The sequence below is a fragment of the Oncorhynchus tshawytscha genome, linkage group LG11 (assembly GCF_018296145.1).
Source record: "Oncorhynchus tshawytscha isolate Ot180627B linkage group LG11, Otsh_v2.0, whole genome shotgun sequence".
Taxonomy (NCBI): Eukaryota; Metazoa; Chordata; class Actinopteri; order Salmoniformes; family Salmonidae; genus Oncorhynchus; species Oncorhynchus tshawytscha.
In genome coordinates, this window is record NC_056439.1 from 54,221,458 (window position 1) to 54,241,085 (window position 19,628).

Below are 19,628 nucleotides of genomic sequence, written 5' to 3' on the forward strand. Positions count from 1 at the left end.
GAGGGACAGGGGGCTGGAGGAGAGACAGGGGGCTGGAGGAGAGGGACAGGGGACAGGGGGACAGGGGGTGGGGCTGGAGGAGAGACAGGGGGTGGGGAGGGGCTGGAGGAGAGGGACAGGGGGGCTGGAGGAGAGACGGGGGGGCTGGAGGAGAGGGACAGGGGGACAGGGGGACAGGGGTGGGGCTGGAGGAGAGACAGGGGGGCTGGAGGAGAGGGACAGGGGGCTGGAGAGACAGGGGGCTGGAGGAGAGGGACAGGGGGTGGGAGGGGGCTGGAGGAGAGACAGGGGGCTGGAGGAGAGGGACAGGGGAGGGGCTGGAGGAGAGGGACAGGGGGTGGGAGGGGCTGGAGGAGAGGGACAGGGGGCTGGAGGAGAGGGACAGGGGAGGGGCTGGAGGAGAGGGACAGGGGGACAGGGGTGGGGGAGAGGGACAGGGGGCTGGAGGAGAGGGACAGGGGGGGCTGGAGGAGAGGGACAGGGGGCTGGAGGAGAGACAGGGAGGGGCTGGAGGAGAGGGACAGGGGGAGGGGCTGGAGGAGAGACAGGGGGGCTGGAGGAGAGGGACAGGGGAGGGGCTGGAGGAGAGACAGGGGGCTGGAGGAGAGGGACAGGGGGGCTGGAGGAGAGGGACAGGGGGGCTGGAGGAGAGGGACAGGGGGCTGGAGGAGAGGGACAGGGGGCTGGAGGAGAGGGACAGGGGGTGGGGAGGGGCTGGAGGAGAGGGACAGGGGGGCTGGAGGAGAGACAGGGGGCTGGAGGAGAGGGACAGGGGGACAGGGGGACAGGGGTGGGGCTGGAGGAGAGACAGGGGGTGGGGAGGGGCTGGAGGAGAGGGACAGGGGTGGGGAGGGCTGGAGGAGAGACAGGGGGCTGGAGGAGAGGGACAGGGGGAGGGGGGCTGGAGGAGAGGGACAGGGGTGGGGAGGGGCTGAGGAGGGACAGGGGGTGGGGAGGGGCTGGAGGAGAGACAGGGAGGGGCTGGAGGAGAGACAGGGGGTGGGGAGGGGCTGGAGGAGAGACAGGGGGCTGGAGGAGAGGGACAGGGGGTGGGGAGGGGGCTGGAGGAGAGACAGGGGGTGGGGAGGGGCTGGAGGAGAGACAGGGGGGCTGGAGGAGAGGGACAGGGGGGGCTGGAGGAGAGGGACAGGGGGACAGGGGGTGGGGAGGGGCTGGAGGAGAGACAGGAGGGGCTGGAGGAGGGACAGGGGGGCTGGAGGAGAGGGACAGGGGGACAGGGGTGGGGAGGGGCTGGAGGAGAGACAGGGGGGCTGGAGGAGAGGGACAGGGGGACAGGGGGTGGGGAGGGGCTGGAGGAGAGACAGGGGGCTGGAGGAGAGGGACAGGGGGCTGGAGGAGAGGGACAGGGGGTGTGGAGGGGCTGGAGGAGAGACAGGGGGGCTGGAGGAGAGGGACAGGGGGTGGGGAGGGGCTGGAGGAGAGACAGGGGGCTGGAGGAGAGGGACAGGGGGGAGGGGCTGGAGGAGAGGGACAGGGGGACAGGGGGTGGGGGAGAGGGACAGGGGGCTGGAGGAGAGGGACAGGGGGCTGGAGGAGAGACAGGGAGGGGCTGGAGGAGAGGGACAGGGGAGGGGCTGGAGGAGAGACAGGGGGGCTGGAGGAGAGGGACAGGGGAGGGGCTGGAGGAGAGACAGGGGGCTGGAGGAGAGGGACAGGGGGCTGGAGGAGAGGGACAGGGGGCTGGAGGAGAGGGACAGGGGGGCTGGAGGAGAGGGACAGGGGGGCTGGAGGAGAGGGACAGGGGGTGGGGAGGGGCTGGAGGAGAGGGACAGGGGGACAGGGGGTGGGGGAGAGGGACAGGGGGGCTGGAGGAGAGGGACAGGGGGGCTGGAGGAGAGACAGGGAGGGCTGGAGGAGAGGGACAGGGGGACAGGGGGTGGGGAGGGGCTGGAGGAGAGACAGGGGGCTGGAGGAGAGGGACAGGGGGGGCTGGAGGAGAGGGACAGGGGGTGTGGAGGGGCTGGAGGAGAGACAGGGGGGCTGGAGGAGAGGGACAGGGGGTGGGGGAGGGGCTGGAGGAGAGACAGGGGGGCTGGAGGAGAGGGACAGGGGGAGGGGCTGGAGGAGAGGGACAGGGGGACAGGGGGTGGGGAGAGGGACAGGGGGCTGGAGGAGAGGGACAGGGGGCTGGAGGAGAGACAGGGAGGGGCTGGAGGAGAGGGACAGGGGAGGGGCTGGAGGAGAGACAGGGGGGCTGGAGGAGAGGGACAGGGGAGGGGCTGGAGGAGAGACAGGGGGGGCTGGAGGAGAGGGACAGGGGGGCTGGAGGAGAGGGACAGGGGGGCTGGAGGAGAGGGACAGGGGGGCTGGAGGAGAGGGACAGGGGGGCTGGAGGAGAGGGACAGGGGTGGGGAGGGGCTGGAGGAGAGGGACAGGGGGACAGGGGGTGGGGAGAGGGACAGGGGGCTGGAGGAGAGGGACAGGGGGCTGGAGGAGAGACAGGGAGGGGCTGGAGGAGAGGGACAGGGGGAGGGGCTGGAGGAGAGACAGGGGGGCTGGAGGAGAGGGACAGGGGAGGGGCTGGAGGAGAGACAGGGGGCTGGAGGAGAGGGACAGGGGGGCTGGAGGAGAGGGACAGGGGGGGGCTGGAGGAGAGGGACAGGGGGGCTGGAGGAGAGGGACAGGGGGGCTGGAGGAGAGGGACAGGGGGTGGGGAGGGGCTGGAGGAGAGGGACAGGGGGGCTGGAGGAGAGACAGGGGGCTGGAGGAGAGGGACAGGGGGACAGGGGGACAGGGGTGGGGCTGGAGGAGAGACAGGGGGGGGAGGGGCTGGAGGAGAGGGACAGGGGGCTGGAGGAGAGACAGGGGGGCTGGAGGAGAGGGACAGGGGGACAGGGGGACAGGGGTGGGGCTGGAGGAGAGACAGGGGGCTGGAGGAGAGGGACAGGGGGGCTGGAGGAGAGACAGGGGGCTGGAGGAGAGGGACAGGGGGTGGGGGAGGGGCTGGAGGAGAGACAGGGGGGCTGGAGGAGAGGGACAGGGGTGGGGCTGGAGGAGAGGGACAGGGGGTGGGGCTGGAGGAGAGGGACAGGGGGACAGGGGGTGGGGCTGGAGGAGAGACAGGGGGGCTGGAGGAGAGGGACAGGGGGGCTGGAGGAGAGACAGGGGGGCTGGAGGAGAGGGACAGGGGGGTGGGAGGGGCTGGAGGAGAGACAGGGGGGCTGGAGGAGAGACAGGGAGGGGGCTGGAGGAGAGGGACAGGGGGTGTGGAGGGGCTGGAGGAGAGACAGGGGGCTGGAGGAGAGGGACAGGGGGTGGGGAGGGGCTGGAGGAGAGACAGGGGGCTGGAGGAGAGGGACAGGGGTGTGTGGAGGGGCTGGAGGAGAGACAGGGAGGGGCTGGAGGAGAGGGACAGGGGGGCTGGAGGAGAGGGACAGGGGGACAGGGGGTGGGGAGGGGCTGGAGGAGAGACAGGGGGCTGGAGGAGAGGGACAGGGGGTGGGGAGGGGCTGGAGGAGAGACAGGGGGCTGGAGGAGAGGGACAGGGGGCTGGAGGAGAGGGACAGGGGGTGTGGAGGGGCTGGAGGGAGACAGGGGGCTGGAGGAGAGGGACAGGGGGTGGGGAGGGGCTGGAGGAGAGACAGGGGGCTGGAGGAGAGGGACAGGGGGGCTGGAGGAGAGACAGGGGGGCTGGAGGAGAGGGACAGGGGGTGGGGAGGGGCTGGAGGAGAGACAGGGGGGGCTGGAGGAGAGACAGGGGGCTGGAGGAGAGGGACAGGGGTGTGGGGGGCTGGAGGAGAGACAGGGGGGCTGGAGGAGAGGACAGGGGGTGGGGAGGGGCTGGAGGAGAGACAGGGGGGCTGGAGGAGAGACAGGGAGGGGGCTGGAGAGAGGGACAGGGGGTGTGGAGGGGCTGGAGGAGAGACAGGGGGCTGGAGGAGAGGGACAGGGGGTGGGGAGGGGCTGGAGGAGAGACAGGGGGCTGGAGGAGAGGGACAGGGGGTGTGGAGGGGCTGGAGGAGAGACAGGGGGGGGCTGGAGGAGAGGGACAGGGGGTGGGGAGGGGCTGGAGGAGAGACAGGGGGGCTGGAGGAGAGGGACAGGGGGACAGGGGGTGGGGAGGGGCTGGAGGAGAGACAGGGGGCTGGAGGAGAGGGACAGGGGGGTGGAGGGGCTGGAGGAGAGACAGGGGGGCTGGAGGAGAGGGACAGGGGTGGGGAGGGGCTGGAGGAGAGACAGGGGGGCTGGAGGAGAGGGACAGGGGGACAGGGGGTGGGGAGGGGCTGGAGGAGAGACAGGGGGGCTGGAGGAGAGGGACAGGGGGACAGGGGGTGGGGAGGGGCTGGAGGAGAGGGACAGGGGGACAGGGGGTGTGGGGAGGGGCTGGAGGAGAGACAGGGGGGCTGGAGGAGAGGGACAGGGGGACAGGGGTGGGGAGGGGCTGGAGGAGAGGGACAGGGGGACAGGGGGTGGGGAGGGGCTGGAGGAGAGACAGGGGGGCTGGAGGAGAGGGACAGGGGGTGGAGGGGCTTGAGGAGAGGGACAGGGGGTGGGGAGGGGCTGGAGGAGAGGGACAAGGGGGGCTGGAGGAGAGGGACAGGGGGAGGGGGGCTGGAGGAGAGGAGTCAGCTAAGCTGAATGCCTTCTTGCTTCCAGCCAAACAACACTGAACCAGGCGTGAGAGGCCCTGCTGTCCCAAACGACTGTGTGATCTCGCTCTCCAATGTGAATAAGACTCTTCGAAAGGCCACTTGGCCTGACGGAATAACAGGACACGTTCTCAGAGCACTGACCAGCTGGCAAGAGTTCTTCACAGACATTTTGAACATCTTGTCCCAGCCTGTATTCCCAAGGATCTCCTTCCAGAGAGACATTAGTGACTGTAACATACTCTATTTATATTTCACGGAATCATGGCTCTCTTGGGATATAGGACATGAGGTAACCTGTAGCCAAGAAAGCAACTGAACTAAACGACTACCGCCCCCGTAGCACTCACTTCCGTCATCATGAAGTGCTTAGAGAGCCTAGTCAAGGACCATATCACCTCCACCCTACCTGACACCATAGACCCACTCCAATTTGCTTACCGCCCAAATAGGTCCACAGACGACGCAATCACAATCACACTGCACACTGCCCTAACCCATCTGGACAAGAGGAATACCTATTTAAGAATGCTGTTCATTGACTACAGCTCAGCATTCAGCACCATAGTGCCCTCCAAGCTCATCATTAATCTTGAGCCACCTTGAGCAACTGGGTCCTGGACTTCCTGACGGGCTGCCCTGTCATTTAACAGACTCTCTGATCCAGAGCCACTACAGTAGTGAGTCATTTAGCAGACTCTCTGATCCAGAGCCACTACAGTAGTGAGTCATTTAACAGACTCTGATCCAGAGCCACTACAGTAGTGAGTCATTTAACAGACTCTCTTATCCAGAGCCACTACAGTAGTGAGTCATTTAACAGACTCTGATCCAGAGCCACTACAGTAGTGAGTCATTTAACAGACTCTCTGATCCAGTGAGTCATTTATCAGACATTTTTATATCGATTTTTTATTTTGTACTTTTGAATGACACTTATTTGTGTCATTCAAAATGTATTTATTTATTTACAAACACACACATACTTTCTTCACAAATGTAAATTGATTTAATTTGACACTCACCCTCTCGGCGGGCGTTCCTCAGGCAGCGTACTTTGGGGATCTGGGAGAGCAGCTGGCAGTCCTCAGCTGGAACCAGAGAGGATGTCTCGTTAGAAACAAACACACACACACACACACACACACACACACACACACACACACACACACACACACACACACACACACACACACACACACACACACACACACACACACACACACACACACACACACACACACACACACACACACAACTTCACTGCCTGTCTGTCTGCTTGTCTGCCTGTCTGTCTGACTGCCTGTCTGTCTGTCTGTCTGCCTGCCTGTCTGTCTGACTGCCTGTCTGTCTGTCTGTCTGTCTGTCTGTCTGTCTGTCTGTCTGTCTGTCTGTCTGTCTGTCTGTCTGTCTGTCTGTCTGTCTGTCTGACTGTCTGCCTGTCTGTCTGACTGCGTTTTTTACTGTCTGCCTAACCGCTCGTCCGTCTGTTCATCCGTCCGTCTGTCTGGTGGAGTCATATGGTCCTTCCATCTCGATCAGTAACAGTGTCCTTGATTAAGGGCAGTTCTCTGGTGATTAAGGGCAGTTCTCTGGTGATTAAGGCAACAGTCCTCTAGTGATTAAGGCTAGCATTAAAAGGATTATCCTCCCCTGAGCTTCCTGGTCTGCAGAATGTTGCTAGACCCACATGGCCCCCTATGCCCTTCATAGTGCACTAGGGCCCATAGGGTTCTGCTCAAAAGAAGGGTCCTTCATAGCGTACTAGGGCCCATAGGGTTCTGCTCAAAAGAAGGGTCCATCATAGTGCACTAGGTCCCATAGGGTTCTGCTCAAAAGAAGGGTCCATCATAGTGCACTAGGGCCCATAGGGTTCTGCTCAAAAGAAGGGTCCATCATAGTGCACTAGGGCCCATAGGGTTCTGCTCAAAAGAAGGGCCCTTCATAGTGCACTAGGGCCCATAGGGTTCTGCTCAAAAGAAGGGCCCTTCATAGTGCACTAGGGCCCATGGGGTTCTGCTCAAAAGAAGGGCCCTTCATAGTGACCTAGGGCCCATAGGGTTCAGCTCAAAAGAAGGGTCCATCATAGTGCACTAGGGCCCATAGGGTTCAGCTCAAAGGGCCCTTCATGGCTTTTCTACTGAAGTAGTGTCATTTGCTGTCCAACCACCAATTATTTTTTTTTAACTGTTAATTTACTGTTAATGTAGGACATTTAATTACTTCATGATAAAGTATGTTCTAATTCAATCAAAGGCAATAACAAACATATTGTTAAATTAATATGAGAGGTGTCTGTCCCAAACCCTGACTCCTAAACTTCATGTTATATCAACTGAGAGGTGTCTGTCCCAAACCCTGACTCCTAAACTTCATGTTATTATTGAGAGGTGTCTGTCCCAAACCCTGACTCCTAAACTCATGTTATATCTACTGAGAGGTGTCTGTCCCAAACCCTGACTCATAAACTTCATGTTATATCTACTGAGAGGTGTCTGTCCCAAACCCTGACTCCTAAACTCATGTTATATCTACTGAGAGGTGTCTGTCCCAAACCCTGACTCCTAAACTGCATGTTATATCTACTGAGAGGTGTCTGTCCCAAACCCTGACTCCTAAACTCATGTTATATCTACTGAGAGGTGTCTGTCCCAAACCCTGACTCCTAAACTTCATGTTATTATTGAGAGGTGTCTGTCCCAAACCCTGACTCCTAAACTTCATGTTATATCTACTGAGAGGTGTCTGTCCCAAACCCTGACTCCTAAACTCATGTTATATCTACTGAGAGGTGTCTGTCCCAAACCCTGACTCCTGAACTACATGTTAGATCTACTGAGAGGTGTCTGTCCCCAACCCTGACTCCTAAACTACATGTTATATCTACTGAGAGGTGTCTGTCCCCAACCCTGACTCCTAAACTCATGTTATATCTACTGAGAGGTGTCTGTCCCCAACCCTGACTCCTAAACTCATGTTATATCTACTGAGAGGTGTCTGTCCCAAACCCTGACTCCTAAACTCATGTTATATCTACTGAGAGGTGTCTGTCCCAAACCCTGACTCCTAAACTCATGTTATATCTACTGAGAGGTGTCTGTCCCAAACCCTGACTCCTAAACTTCATGTTATTATTGAGAGGTGTCTGTCCCAAACCCTGACTCCTAAACTCATGTTATTATTGAAAGGTGTCTGTCCCCAACCCTGACTCCTAAACTCATGTTATATCTACTGAGAGGTGTCTGTCCCAAACCCTGACTCCTAAACTACATGTTATATCTACTGAGAGGTGTCTGTCCCCAACCCTGACTCCTAAACTACATGTTATATCTACTGAGAGGTGTCTGTCCCAAACCCTGACTCCTAAACTCATGTTATATCTACTGAGAGGTGTCTGTCCCCAACCCTGACTCCTAAACTCATGTTATATCTACTGAGAGGTGTCTGTCCCAAACCCTGCCTCCTAAACTTCATGTTATTATTGAGAGGTGTCTGTCCCAAACCCTGACTCCTAAACTTCATGTTATATCTACTGAGAGGTGTCTGTCCCAAACCCTGACTCCTAAACTCATGTTATATCTACTGAGAGGTGTCTGTCCCAAACCCTGACTCCTAAACTCATGTTATATCTACTGAGAGGTGTCTGTCCCAAACCCTGACTCCTAAACTACATGTTAGATCTACTGAGAGGTGTCTGTCCCCAACCCTGACTCCTAAACTACATGTTATATCTACTGAGAGGTGTCTGTCCCCAACCCTGACTCCTAAACTCATGTTATATCTACTGAGAGGTGTCTGTCCCCAACCCTGACTCCTAAACTCATGTTATATCTACTGAGAGGTGTCTGTCCCAAACCCTGACTCCTAAACTTCATGTTATTATTGAGAGGTGTCTGTCCCAAACCCTGACTCCTAAACTCATGTTATTATTGAGAGGTGTCTGTCCCAAACCCTGACTCCTAAACTCATGTTATTATTGAAAGGTGTCTGTCCCCAACCCTGACTCCTAAACTCATGTTATATCTACTGAGAGGTGTCTGTCCCAAACCCTGACTCCTAAACTACATGTTATATCTACTGAGAGGTGTCTGTCCCCAACCCTGACTCCTAAACTACATGTTATATCTACTGAGAGGTGTCTGTCCCAAACCCTGACTCCTAAACTCATGTTATATCTACTGAGAGGTGTATGTCCCCAACCCTGACTCCTAAACTCATGTTATATCTACTGAGAGGTGTCTGTCCCAAACCCTGCCTCCTAAACTTCATGTTATTATTGAGAGGTGTCTGTCCCAAACCCTGACTCCTAAACTTCATGTTATATCTACTGAGAGGTGTCTGTCCCAAACCCTGACTCCTAAACTCATGTTATATCTACTGAGAGGTGTCTGTCCCAAACCCTGACTCCTAAACTCATGTTATATCTACTGGGAGGTGTCTGTCCCAAACCCTGACTCCTAAACTACATGTTAGATCTACTGAGAGGTGTCTGTCCCCAACCCTGACTCCTAAACTACATGTTATATCTACTGAGAGGTGTCTGTCCCCAACCCTGACTCCTAAACTCATGTTATATCTACTGAGAGGTGTCTGTCCCCAACCCTGACTCCTAAACTCATGTTATATCTACTGAGAGGTGTCTGTCCCAAACCCTGACTCCTAAACTCATGTTATATCTACTGAGAGGTGTCTGTCCCAAACCCTGACTCCTAAACTGCATGTTATATCTACTGAGAGGTGTCTGTCCCAAACCCTGACTCCTAAACTCATGTTATATCTACTGAGAGGTGTCTGTCCCAAACCCTGACTCCTAAACTTCATGTTATTATTGAGAGGTGTCTGTCCCAAACCCTGACTCCTAAACTTCATGTTATATCTACTGAGAGGTGTCTGTCCCAAACCCTGACTCCTAAACTCATGTTATATCTACTGAGAGGTGTCTGTCCCAAACCCTGACTCCTGAACTACATGTTAGATCTACTGAGAGGTGTCTGTCCCCAACCCTGACTCCTAAACTACATGTTATATCTACTGAGAGGTGTCTGTCCCCAACCCTGACTCCTAAACTCATGTTATATCTACTGAGAGGTGTCTGTCCCCAACCCTGACTCCTAAACTCATGTTATATCTACTGAGAGGTGTCTGTCCCAAACCCTGACTCCTAAACTCATGTTATATCTACTGAGAGGTGTCTGTCCCAAACCCTGACTCCTAAACTCATGTTATATCTACTGAGAGGTGTCTGTCCCAAACCCTGACTCCTAAACTTCATGTTATTATTGAGAGGTGTCTGTCCCAAACCCTGACTCCTAAACTCATGTTATTATTGAAAGGTGTCTGTCCCCAACCCTGACTCCTAAACTCATGTTATATCTACTGAGAGGTGTCTGTCCCAAACCCTGACTCCTAAACTACATGTTATATCTACTGAGAGGTGTCTGTCCCCAACCCTGACTCCTAAACTACATGTTATATCTACTGAGAGGTGTCTGTCCCAAACCCTGACTCCTAAACTCATGTTATATCTACTGAGAGGTGTCTGTCCCCAACCCTGACTCCTAAACTCATGTTATATCTACTGAGAGGTGTCTGTCCCAAACCCTGCCTCCTAAACTTCATGTTATTATTGAGAGGTGTCTGTCCCAAACCCTGACTCCTAAACTTCATGTTATATCTACTGAGAGGTGTCTGTCCCAAACCCTGACTCCTAAACTCATGTTATATCTACTGAGAGGTGTCTGTCCCAAACCCTGACTCCTAAACTCATGTTATATCTACTGAGAGGTGTCTGTCCCAAACCCTGACTCCTAAACTACATGTTAGATCTACTGAGAGGTGTCTGTCCCCAACCCTGACTCCTAAACTACATGTTATATCTACTGAGAGGTGTCTGTCCCCAACCCTGACTCCTAAACTCATGTTATATCTACTGAGAGGTGTCTGTCCCCAACCCTGACTCCTAAACTCATGTTATATCTACTGAGAGGTGTCTGTCCCAAACCCTGACTCCTAAACTTCATGTTATTATTGAGAGGTGTCTGTCCCAAACCCTGACTCCTAAACTCATGTTATTATTGAGAGGTGTCTGTCCCAAACCCTGACTCCTAAACTCATGTTATTATTGAAAGGTGTCTGTCCCCAACCCTGACTCCTAAACTCATGTTATATCTACTGAGAGGTGTCTGTCCCAAACCCTGACTCCTAAACTCATGTTATATCTACTGAGAGGTGTCTGTCCCCAACCCTGACTCCTAAACTACATGTTATATCTACTGAGAGGTGTCTGTCCCAAACCCTGACTCCTAAACTCATGTTATATCTACTGAGAGGTGTCTGTCCCCAACCCTGACTCCTAAACTCATGTTATATCTACTGAGAGGTGTCTGTCCCAAACCCTGCCTCCTAAACTTCATGTTATTATTGAGAGGTGTCTGTCCCCAACCCTGACTCCTAAACTACATGTTATATCTACTGAGAGGTGTCTGTCCCCAACCCTGACTCCTAAACTCATGTTATATCTACTGAGAGGTGTCTGTCCCCAACCCTGACTCCTAAACTCATGTTATATCTACTGAGAGGTGTCTGTCCCAAACCCTGACTCCTAAACTCATGTTATATCTACTGAGAGGTGTCTGTCCCAAACCCTGACTCCTAAACTCATGTTATATCTACTGAGAGGTGTCTGTCCCAAACCCTGACTCCTAAACTCATGTTATATCTACTGAGAGGTGTCTGTCCCAAACCCTGACTCCTAAACTTCATGTTATTATTGAGAGGTGTCTGTCCCAAACCCTGACTCCTAAACTCATGTTATATCTACTGAGAGGTGTCTGTCCCAAACCCTGACTCCTAAACTCATGTTATATCTACTGAGAGGTGTCTGTCCCAAACCCTGACTCCTAAACTACATGTTATATCTACTGAGAGGTGTCTGTCCCCAACCCTGACTCCTAAACTACATGTTATATCTACTGAGAGGTGTCTGTCCCCAACCCTGACTCCTAAACTCATGTTATATCTACTGAGAGGTGTCTGTCCCCAACCCTGACTCCTAAACTCATGTTATATCTACTGAGAGGTGTCTGTCCCAAACCCTGACTCCTAAACTCATGTTATATCTACTGAGAGGTGTCTGTCCCAAACCCTGACTCCTAAACTCATGTTATATCTACTGAGAGGTGTCTGTCCCAAACCCTGACTCCTAAACTTCATGTTATTATTGAGAGGTGTCTGTCCCAAACCCTGACTCCTAAACTCATGTTATTATTGAGAGGTGTCTGTCCCCAACCCTGACTCCTAAACTCATGTTATATCTACTGAGAGGTGTCTGTCCCAAACCCTGACTCCTAAACTACATGTTATATCTACTGAGAGGTGTCTGTCCCCAACCCTGACTCCTAAACTACATGTTATATCTACTGAGAGGTGTCTGTCCCAAACCCTGACTCCTAAACTCATGTTATATCTACTGAGAGGTGTCTGTCCCCAACCCTGACTCCTAAACTCATGTTATATCTACTGAGAGGTGTCTGTCCCAAACCCTGCCTCCTAAACTTCATGTTATTATTGAGAGGTGTCTGTCCCAAACCCTGACTCCTAAACTTCATGTTATATCTACTGAGAGGTGTCTGTCCCAAACCCTGACTCCTAAACTCATGTTATATCTACTGAGAGGTGTCTGTCCCAAACCCTGACTCCTAAACTCATGTTATATCTACTGAGAGGTGTCTGTCCCAAACCCTGACTCCTAAACTACATGTTAGATCTACTGAGAGGTGTCTGTCCCCAACCCTGACTCCTAAACTACATGTTATATCTACTGAGAGGTGTCTGTCCCCAACCCTGACTCCTAAACTCATGTTATATCTACTGAGAGGTGTCTGTCCCCAACCCTGACTCCTAAACTCATGTTATATCTACTGAGAGGTGTCTGTCCCAAACCCTGACTCCTAAACTCATGTTATATCTACTGAGAGGTGTCTGTCCCAAACCCTGACTCCTAAACTCATGTTATATCTACTGAGAGGTGTCTGTCCCAAACCCTGACTCCTAAACTTCATGTTATTATTGAGAGGTGTCTGTCCCAAACCCTGACTCCTAAACGCATGTTATTATTGAGAGGTGTCTGTCCCAAACCCTGACTCCTAAACTCATGTTATTATTGAAAGGTGTCTGTCCCCAACCCTGACTCCTAAACTCATGTTATATCTACTGAGAGGTGTCTGTCCCAAACCCTGACTCCTAAACTACATGTTATATCTACTGAGAGGTGTCTGTGCCCAACCCTGACTCCTAAACTACATTTTATATCTACTGAGAGGTGTCTGTCCCCAACCCTGACTCCTAAACTACATGTTATATCTACTGAGAGGTGTCTGTCCCAAACCCTGACTCCTAAACTCATGTTATATCTACTGAGAGGTGTCTGTCCCCAACCCTGACTCCTAAACTCATGTTATATCTACTGAGAGGTGTCTGTCCCAAACCCTGACTCCTAAACTCATGTTATATCTAATGAGAGGTGTCTGTCCCAAACCCTGACTCCTAAACTTCATGTTATTATTGAGAGGTGTCTGTCCCAAACCCTGACTCCTAAACTCATGTTATTATTGAGAGGTGTCTGTCCCAAACCCTGACTCCTAAACTCATGTTATTATTGAGAGGTGTCTGTCCCCAACCCTGACTCCTAAACTCATGTTATATCTACTGAGAGGTGTCTGTCCCCAACCCTGACTCCTAAACTCATGTTATATCTACTGAGAGGTGTCTGTCCCCAACCCTGACTCCTAAACTCATGTTATATCTACTGAGAGGTGTCTGTCCCCAACCCTGACTCCTAAACTACATGTTATATCTACTGAGAGGTGTCTGTCCCAAACCCTGACTCCTAAACTCATGTTATATCTACTGAGAGGTGTCTGTCCCCAACCCTGACTCCTAAACTCATGTTATATCTACTGAGAGGTGTCTGTCCCAAACCCTGCCTCCTAAACTTCATGTTATTATTGAGAGGTGTCTGTCCCAAACCCTGACTCCTAAACTTCATGTTATATCTACTGAGAGGTGTCTGTCCCAAACCCTGACTCCTAAACTCATGTTATATCTACTGAGAGGTGTCTGTCCCAAACCCTGACTCCTAAACTCATGTTATATCTACTGAGAGGTGTCTGTCCCAAACCCTGACTCCTAAACTACATGTTAGATCTACTGAGAGGTGTCTGTCCCCAACCCTGACTCCTAAACTACATGTTATATCTACTGAGAGGTGTCTGTCCCCAACCCTGACTCCTAAACTCATGTTATATCTACTGAGAGGTGTCTGTCCCCAACCCTGACTCCTAAACTCATGTTATATCTACTGAGAGGTGTCTGTCCCAAACCCTGACTCCTAAACTCATGTTATATCTACTGAGAGGTGTCTGTCCCAAACCCTGACTCCTAAACTCATGTTATATCTACTGAGAGGTGTCTGTCCCAAACCCTGACTCCTAAACTTCATGTTATTATTGAGAGGTGTCTGTCCCAAACCCTGACTCCTAAACGCATGTTATTATTGAGAGGTGTCTGTCCCAAACCCTGACTCCTAAACTCATGTTATTATTGAAAGGTGTCTGTCCCCAACCCTGACTCCTAAACTCATGTTATATCTACTGAGAGGTGTCTGTCCCAAACCCTGACTCCTAAACTACATGTTATATCTACTGAGAGGTGTCTGTGCCCAACCCTGACTCCTAAACTACATTTTATATCTACTGAGAGGTGTCTGTCCCCAACCCTGACTCCTAAACTACATGTTATATCTACTGAGAGGTGTCTGTCCCAAACCCTGACTCCTAAACTCATGTTATATCTACTGAGAGGTGTCTGTCCCCAACCCTGACTCCTAAACTCATGTTATATCTACTGAGAGGTGTCTGTCCCAATCCCTGACTCCTAAACTCATGTTATATCTAATGAGAGGTGTCTGTCCCAAACCCTGACTCCTAAACTTCATGTTATTATTGAGAGGTGTCTGTCCCAAACCCTGACTCCTAAACTCATGTTATTATTGAGAGGTGTCTGTCCCAAACCCTGACTCCTAAACTCATGTTATTATTGAGAGGTGTCTGTCCCCAACCCTGACTCCTAAACTCATGTTATATCTACTGAGAGGTGTCTGTCCCCAACCCTGACTCCTAAACTCATGTTATATCTACTGAGAGGTGTCTGTCCCAAACCCTGACTCCTAAACTCATGTTATATCTACTGAGAGGTGTCTGTCCCAAACCCTGACTCCTAAACTTCATGTTATATCTACTGAGAGGTACTGTCTGTCCCCAACCCTGACTCCTAAACTCATGTTATATCTACTGAGAGGTGTCTGTCCCAAACCCTGACTCCTAAACTCATGTTATATCTACTGAGAGGTGTCTGTCCCAAACCCTGACTCCTAAACTCATGTTATATCTACTGAGAGGTGTCTGTCCCAAACCCTGACTCCTAAACTCATGTTATATCTACTGAGAGGTGTCTGTCCCAAACCCTGACTCCTAAACTCATGTTATATCTACTGAGAGGTGTCTGTCCCAAACCCTGACTCCTAAACTCATGTTATATCTACTGAGAGGTGTCTGTCCCAAACCCTGACTCCTAAACTTCATGTTATATCTACTGAGAGGTGTCTGTCCCAAACCCTGACTCCTAAACTTCATGTTATTATTGAGAGGTGTCTGTCCCAAACCCTGACTCCTAAACTACATGTTAGATCTACTGAGAGGTGTCTGTCCCCAACCCTGACTCCTAAACTACATGTTATATCTACTGAGAGGTGTCTGTCCCCAACCCTGACTCCTAAACTCATGTTATATCTACTGAGAGGTGTCTGTCCCCAACCCTGACTCCTAAACTCATGTTATATCTACTGAGAGGTGTCTGTCCCAAACCCTGACTCCTAAACTCATGTTATATCTACTGAGAGGTGTCTGTCCCAAACCCTGACTCCTAAACTCATGTTATATCTACTGAGAGGTGTCTGTCCCAAACCCTGACTCCTAAACTTCATGTTATTATTGAGAGGTGTCTGTCCCAAACCCTGACTCCTAAACGCATGTTATTATTGAGAGGTGTCTGTCCCAAACCCTGACTCCTAAACTCATGTTATTATTGAAAGGTGTCTGTCCCCAACCCTGACTCCTAAACTCATGTTATATCTACTGAGAGGTGTCTGTCCCAAACCCTGACTCCTAAACTACATGTTATATCTACTGAGAGGTGTCTGTGCCCAACCCTGACTCCTAAACTACATTTTATATCTACTGAGAGGTGTCTGTCCCCAACCCTGACTCCTAAACTACATGTTATATCTACTGAGAGGTGTCTGTCCCAAACCCTGACTCCTAAACTCATGTTATATCTACTGAGAGGTGTCTGTCCCCAACCCTGACTCCTAAACTCATGTTATATCTACTGAGAGGTGTCTGTCCCAAACCCTGACTCCTAAACTCATGTTATATCTAATGAGAGGTGTCTGTCCCAAACCCTGACTCCTAAACTTCATGTTATTATTGAGAGGTGTCTGTCCCAAACCCTGACTCCTAAACTCATGTTATTATTGAGAGGTGTCTGTCCCAAACCCTGACTCCTAAACTCATGTTATTATTGAGAGGTGTCTGTCCCCAACCCTGACTCCTAAACTCATGTTATATCTACTGAGAGGTGTCTGTCCCAAACCCTGACTCCTAAACTTCATGTTATATCTACTGAGAGGTGTCTGTCCCAAACCCTGACTCCTAAACTCATGTTATATCTACTGAGAGGTGTCTGTCCCCAACCCTGACTCCTAAACTCATGTTATATCTACTGAGAGGTGTCTGTCCCAAACCCTGACTCCTAAACTTCATGTTATATCTACTGAGAGGTGTCTGTCCCAAACCCTGACTCCTAAACTCATGTTATATCTACTGAGAGGTATCTGTCCCCAACTCTGACTCCTAAACTCATGTTATATCTACTGAGAGGTGTCTGTCCCAAACCCTGACTCCTAAACTCATGTTATATCTACTGAGAGGTGTCTGTCCCAAACCCTGACTCCTAAACTCATGTTATATCTACTGAGAGGTGTCTGTCCCAAACCCTGACTCCTAAACTCATGTTATATCTACTGAGAGGTGTCTGTCCCAAACCCTGACTCCTAAACTCATGTTATATCTACTGAGAGGTGTCTGTCCCAAACCCTGACTCCTAAACTCACGTTATATCTACTGAGAGGTGTCTGTCCCAAACCCTGACTCCTAAACTTCATGTTATATCTACTGAGAGGTGTCTGTCCCAAACCCTGACTCCTAAACTTCATGTTATTATTGAGAGGTGTCTGTCCCAAACCCTGACTCCTAAACTTCATGTTATTATTGAGAGGTGTCTGTCCCAAACCCTGACTCCTAAACTTCATGTTATATCTACTGAGAGGTGTCTGTCCCAAACCCTGACTCCTAAACTCATGTTATATCTACTGAGAGGTGTCTGTCCCCAACCCTGACTCCTAAACTCATGTTATATCTACTGAGAGGTGTCTGTCCCAAACCCTGACTCCTAAACTTCATGTTATATCTACTGAGAGGTGTCTGTCCCAAACCCTGACTCCTAAACTTCATGTTATATCTACTGAGAGGTATCTGTCCCCAACCCTGACTCCTAAACTCATGTTATATCTACTGAGAGGTGTCTGTCCCAAACCCTGACTCCTAAACTCATGTTATATCTACTGAGAGGTGTCTGTCCCAAACCCTGACTCCTAAACTCATGTTATATCTACTGAGAGGTGTCTGTCCCAAACCCTGACTCCTAAACTCATGTTATATCTACTGAGAGGTGTCTGTCCCAAACCCTGACGCCTAAACTCATGTTATATCTACTGAGAGGTGTCTGTCCCAAACCCTGACTCCTAAACTCATGTTATATCTACTGAGAGGTGTCTGTCCCAAACCCTGACTCCTAAACTTCATGTTATATCTACTGAGAGGTGTCTGTCCCAAACCCTGACTCCTAAACTTCATGTTATTATTGAGAGGTGTCTGTCCCAAACCCTGACTCCTAAACTTCATGTTATTATTGAGAGGTGTCTGTCCCAAACCCTGACTCCTAAACTTCATGTTATATCTACTGAGAGGTGTCTGTCCCAAACCCTGACTCCTAAACTCATGTTATATCTACTGAGAGGTGTCTGTCCCAAACCCTGACTCCTAAACTTCATGTTATTATTGAGAGGTGTCTGTCCCAAACCCTGACTCCTAAACTCATGTTATATCTACTGAGAGGTGTCTGTCCCAAACCCTGACTCCTAAACTTCATGTTATATCTACTGAGAGGTGTCTGTCCCAAACCCTGACTCCTAAACTTCATGTTATTATTGAGAGGTGTCTGTCCCAAACCCTGACTCCTAAACTTCATGTTATTATTGAGAGGTGTCTGTCCCAAACCCTGACTCCTAAACTCATGTTATATCTACTGAGAGGTGTCTGTCCCAAACCCTGACTCCTAAACTTCATGTTATATCTACTGAGAGGTGTCTGTCCCAAACCCTGACTCCTAAACTTCATGTTATTATTGAGAGGTGTCTGTCCCAAACCCTGACTCCTAAACTTCATGTTATTATTGAGAGGTGTCTGTCCCAAACCCTGACTCCTAAACTTCATGTTATATCTACTGAGAGGTGTCTGTCCCCAACCCTGACTCCTAAACTCATGTTATATCTACTGAGAGGTGTCTGTCCCAAACCCTGACTCCTAAACTTCATGTTATATCTACTGAGAGGTGTCTGTCCCAAACCCTGACTCCTAAACTTCATGTTATATCTACTGAGAGGTATCTGTCCCCAACCCTGACTCCTAAACTCATGTTATATCTACTGAGAGGTGTCTGTCCCAAACCCTGACTCCTAAACTCATGTTATATCTACTGAGAGGTGTCTGTCCCCAACCCTGACTCCTAAACTCATGTTATATCTACTGAGAGGTGTCTGTCCCCAACCCTGACTCCTAAACTCATGTTATATCTACTGAGAGGTGTCTGTCCCAAACCCTGACGCCTAAACTCATGTTATATCTACTGAGAGGTGTCTGTCCCAAACCCTGACTCCTAAACTCATGTTATATCTACTGAGAGGTGTCTGTCCCAAACCCTGACTCCTAAACTTCATGTTATATCTACTGAGAGGTGTCTGTCCCAAACCCTGACTCCTAAACTTCATGTTATTATTGAGAGGTGTCTGTCCCAAACCCTGACTCCTAAACTTCATGTTATTATTGAGAGGTGTCTGTCCCAAACCCTGACTCCTAAACTTCATGTTATATCTACTGAGAGGTGTCTGTCCCAAACCCTGACTCCTAAACTCATGTTATATCTACTGAGAGGTGTCTGTCCCAAACCCTGACTCCTAAACTTCATGTTATTATTGAGAGGTGTCTGTCCCAAACCCTGACTCCTAAACTCATGTTATATCTACTGAGAGGTGTCTGTCCCAAACCCTGACTCCTAAACTCATGTTATATCTACTGAGAGGTGTCTGTCCCAAACCCTGACTCCTAAACTTCATGTTATATCTACTGAGAGGTGTCTGTCCCAAACCCTGACTCCTAAACTCATGTTATATCTACTGAGAGGTGTCTGTCCCAAACCCTGACTCCTAAACTCATGTTATATCTACTGAGAGGTGTCTGTCCCAAACCCTGACTCCTAAACTCATGTTATATCTACTGAGAGGTGTCTGTCCCAAACCCTGACTCCTAAACTTCATGTTATTATTGAGAGGTGTCTGTCCCAAACCCTGACTCCTAAACTTCATGTTATTATTGAGAGGTGTCTGTCCCAAACCCTGACTCCTAAACTTCATGTTATTATTGAGAGGTGTCTGTCCCAAACCCTGACTCCTAAACTTCATGTTATATCTACTGAGAGGTGTCTGTCCCAAACCCTGACTCCTAAACTCATGTTATATCTACTGAGAGGTGTCTGTCCCCAACCCTGACTCCTAAACTCATGTTA

The 19,628-nt window shown here is 50.9% G+C and overlaps 1 protein-coding gene across 1 annotated transcript in view; it reads right to left on the reverse strand.

Moving 5' to 3' along the window:
- LOC121847760 (polypeptide N-acetylgalactosaminyltransferase 16-like) overlaps nucleotides 1-19,628 on the reverse strand; it is a 132,160-nt gene that overhangs the window by 75,119 nt on the left and 37,413 nt on the right. The window contains exon 5 of the mRNA XM_042330370.1: nucleotides 5,636-5,701. Within this exon, the coding sequence (XP_042186304.1) occupies nucleotides 5,636-5,701 (66 nt within the window). The remainder of the gene's footprint in view (nucleotides 1-5,635; nucleotides 5,702-19,628) is intronic.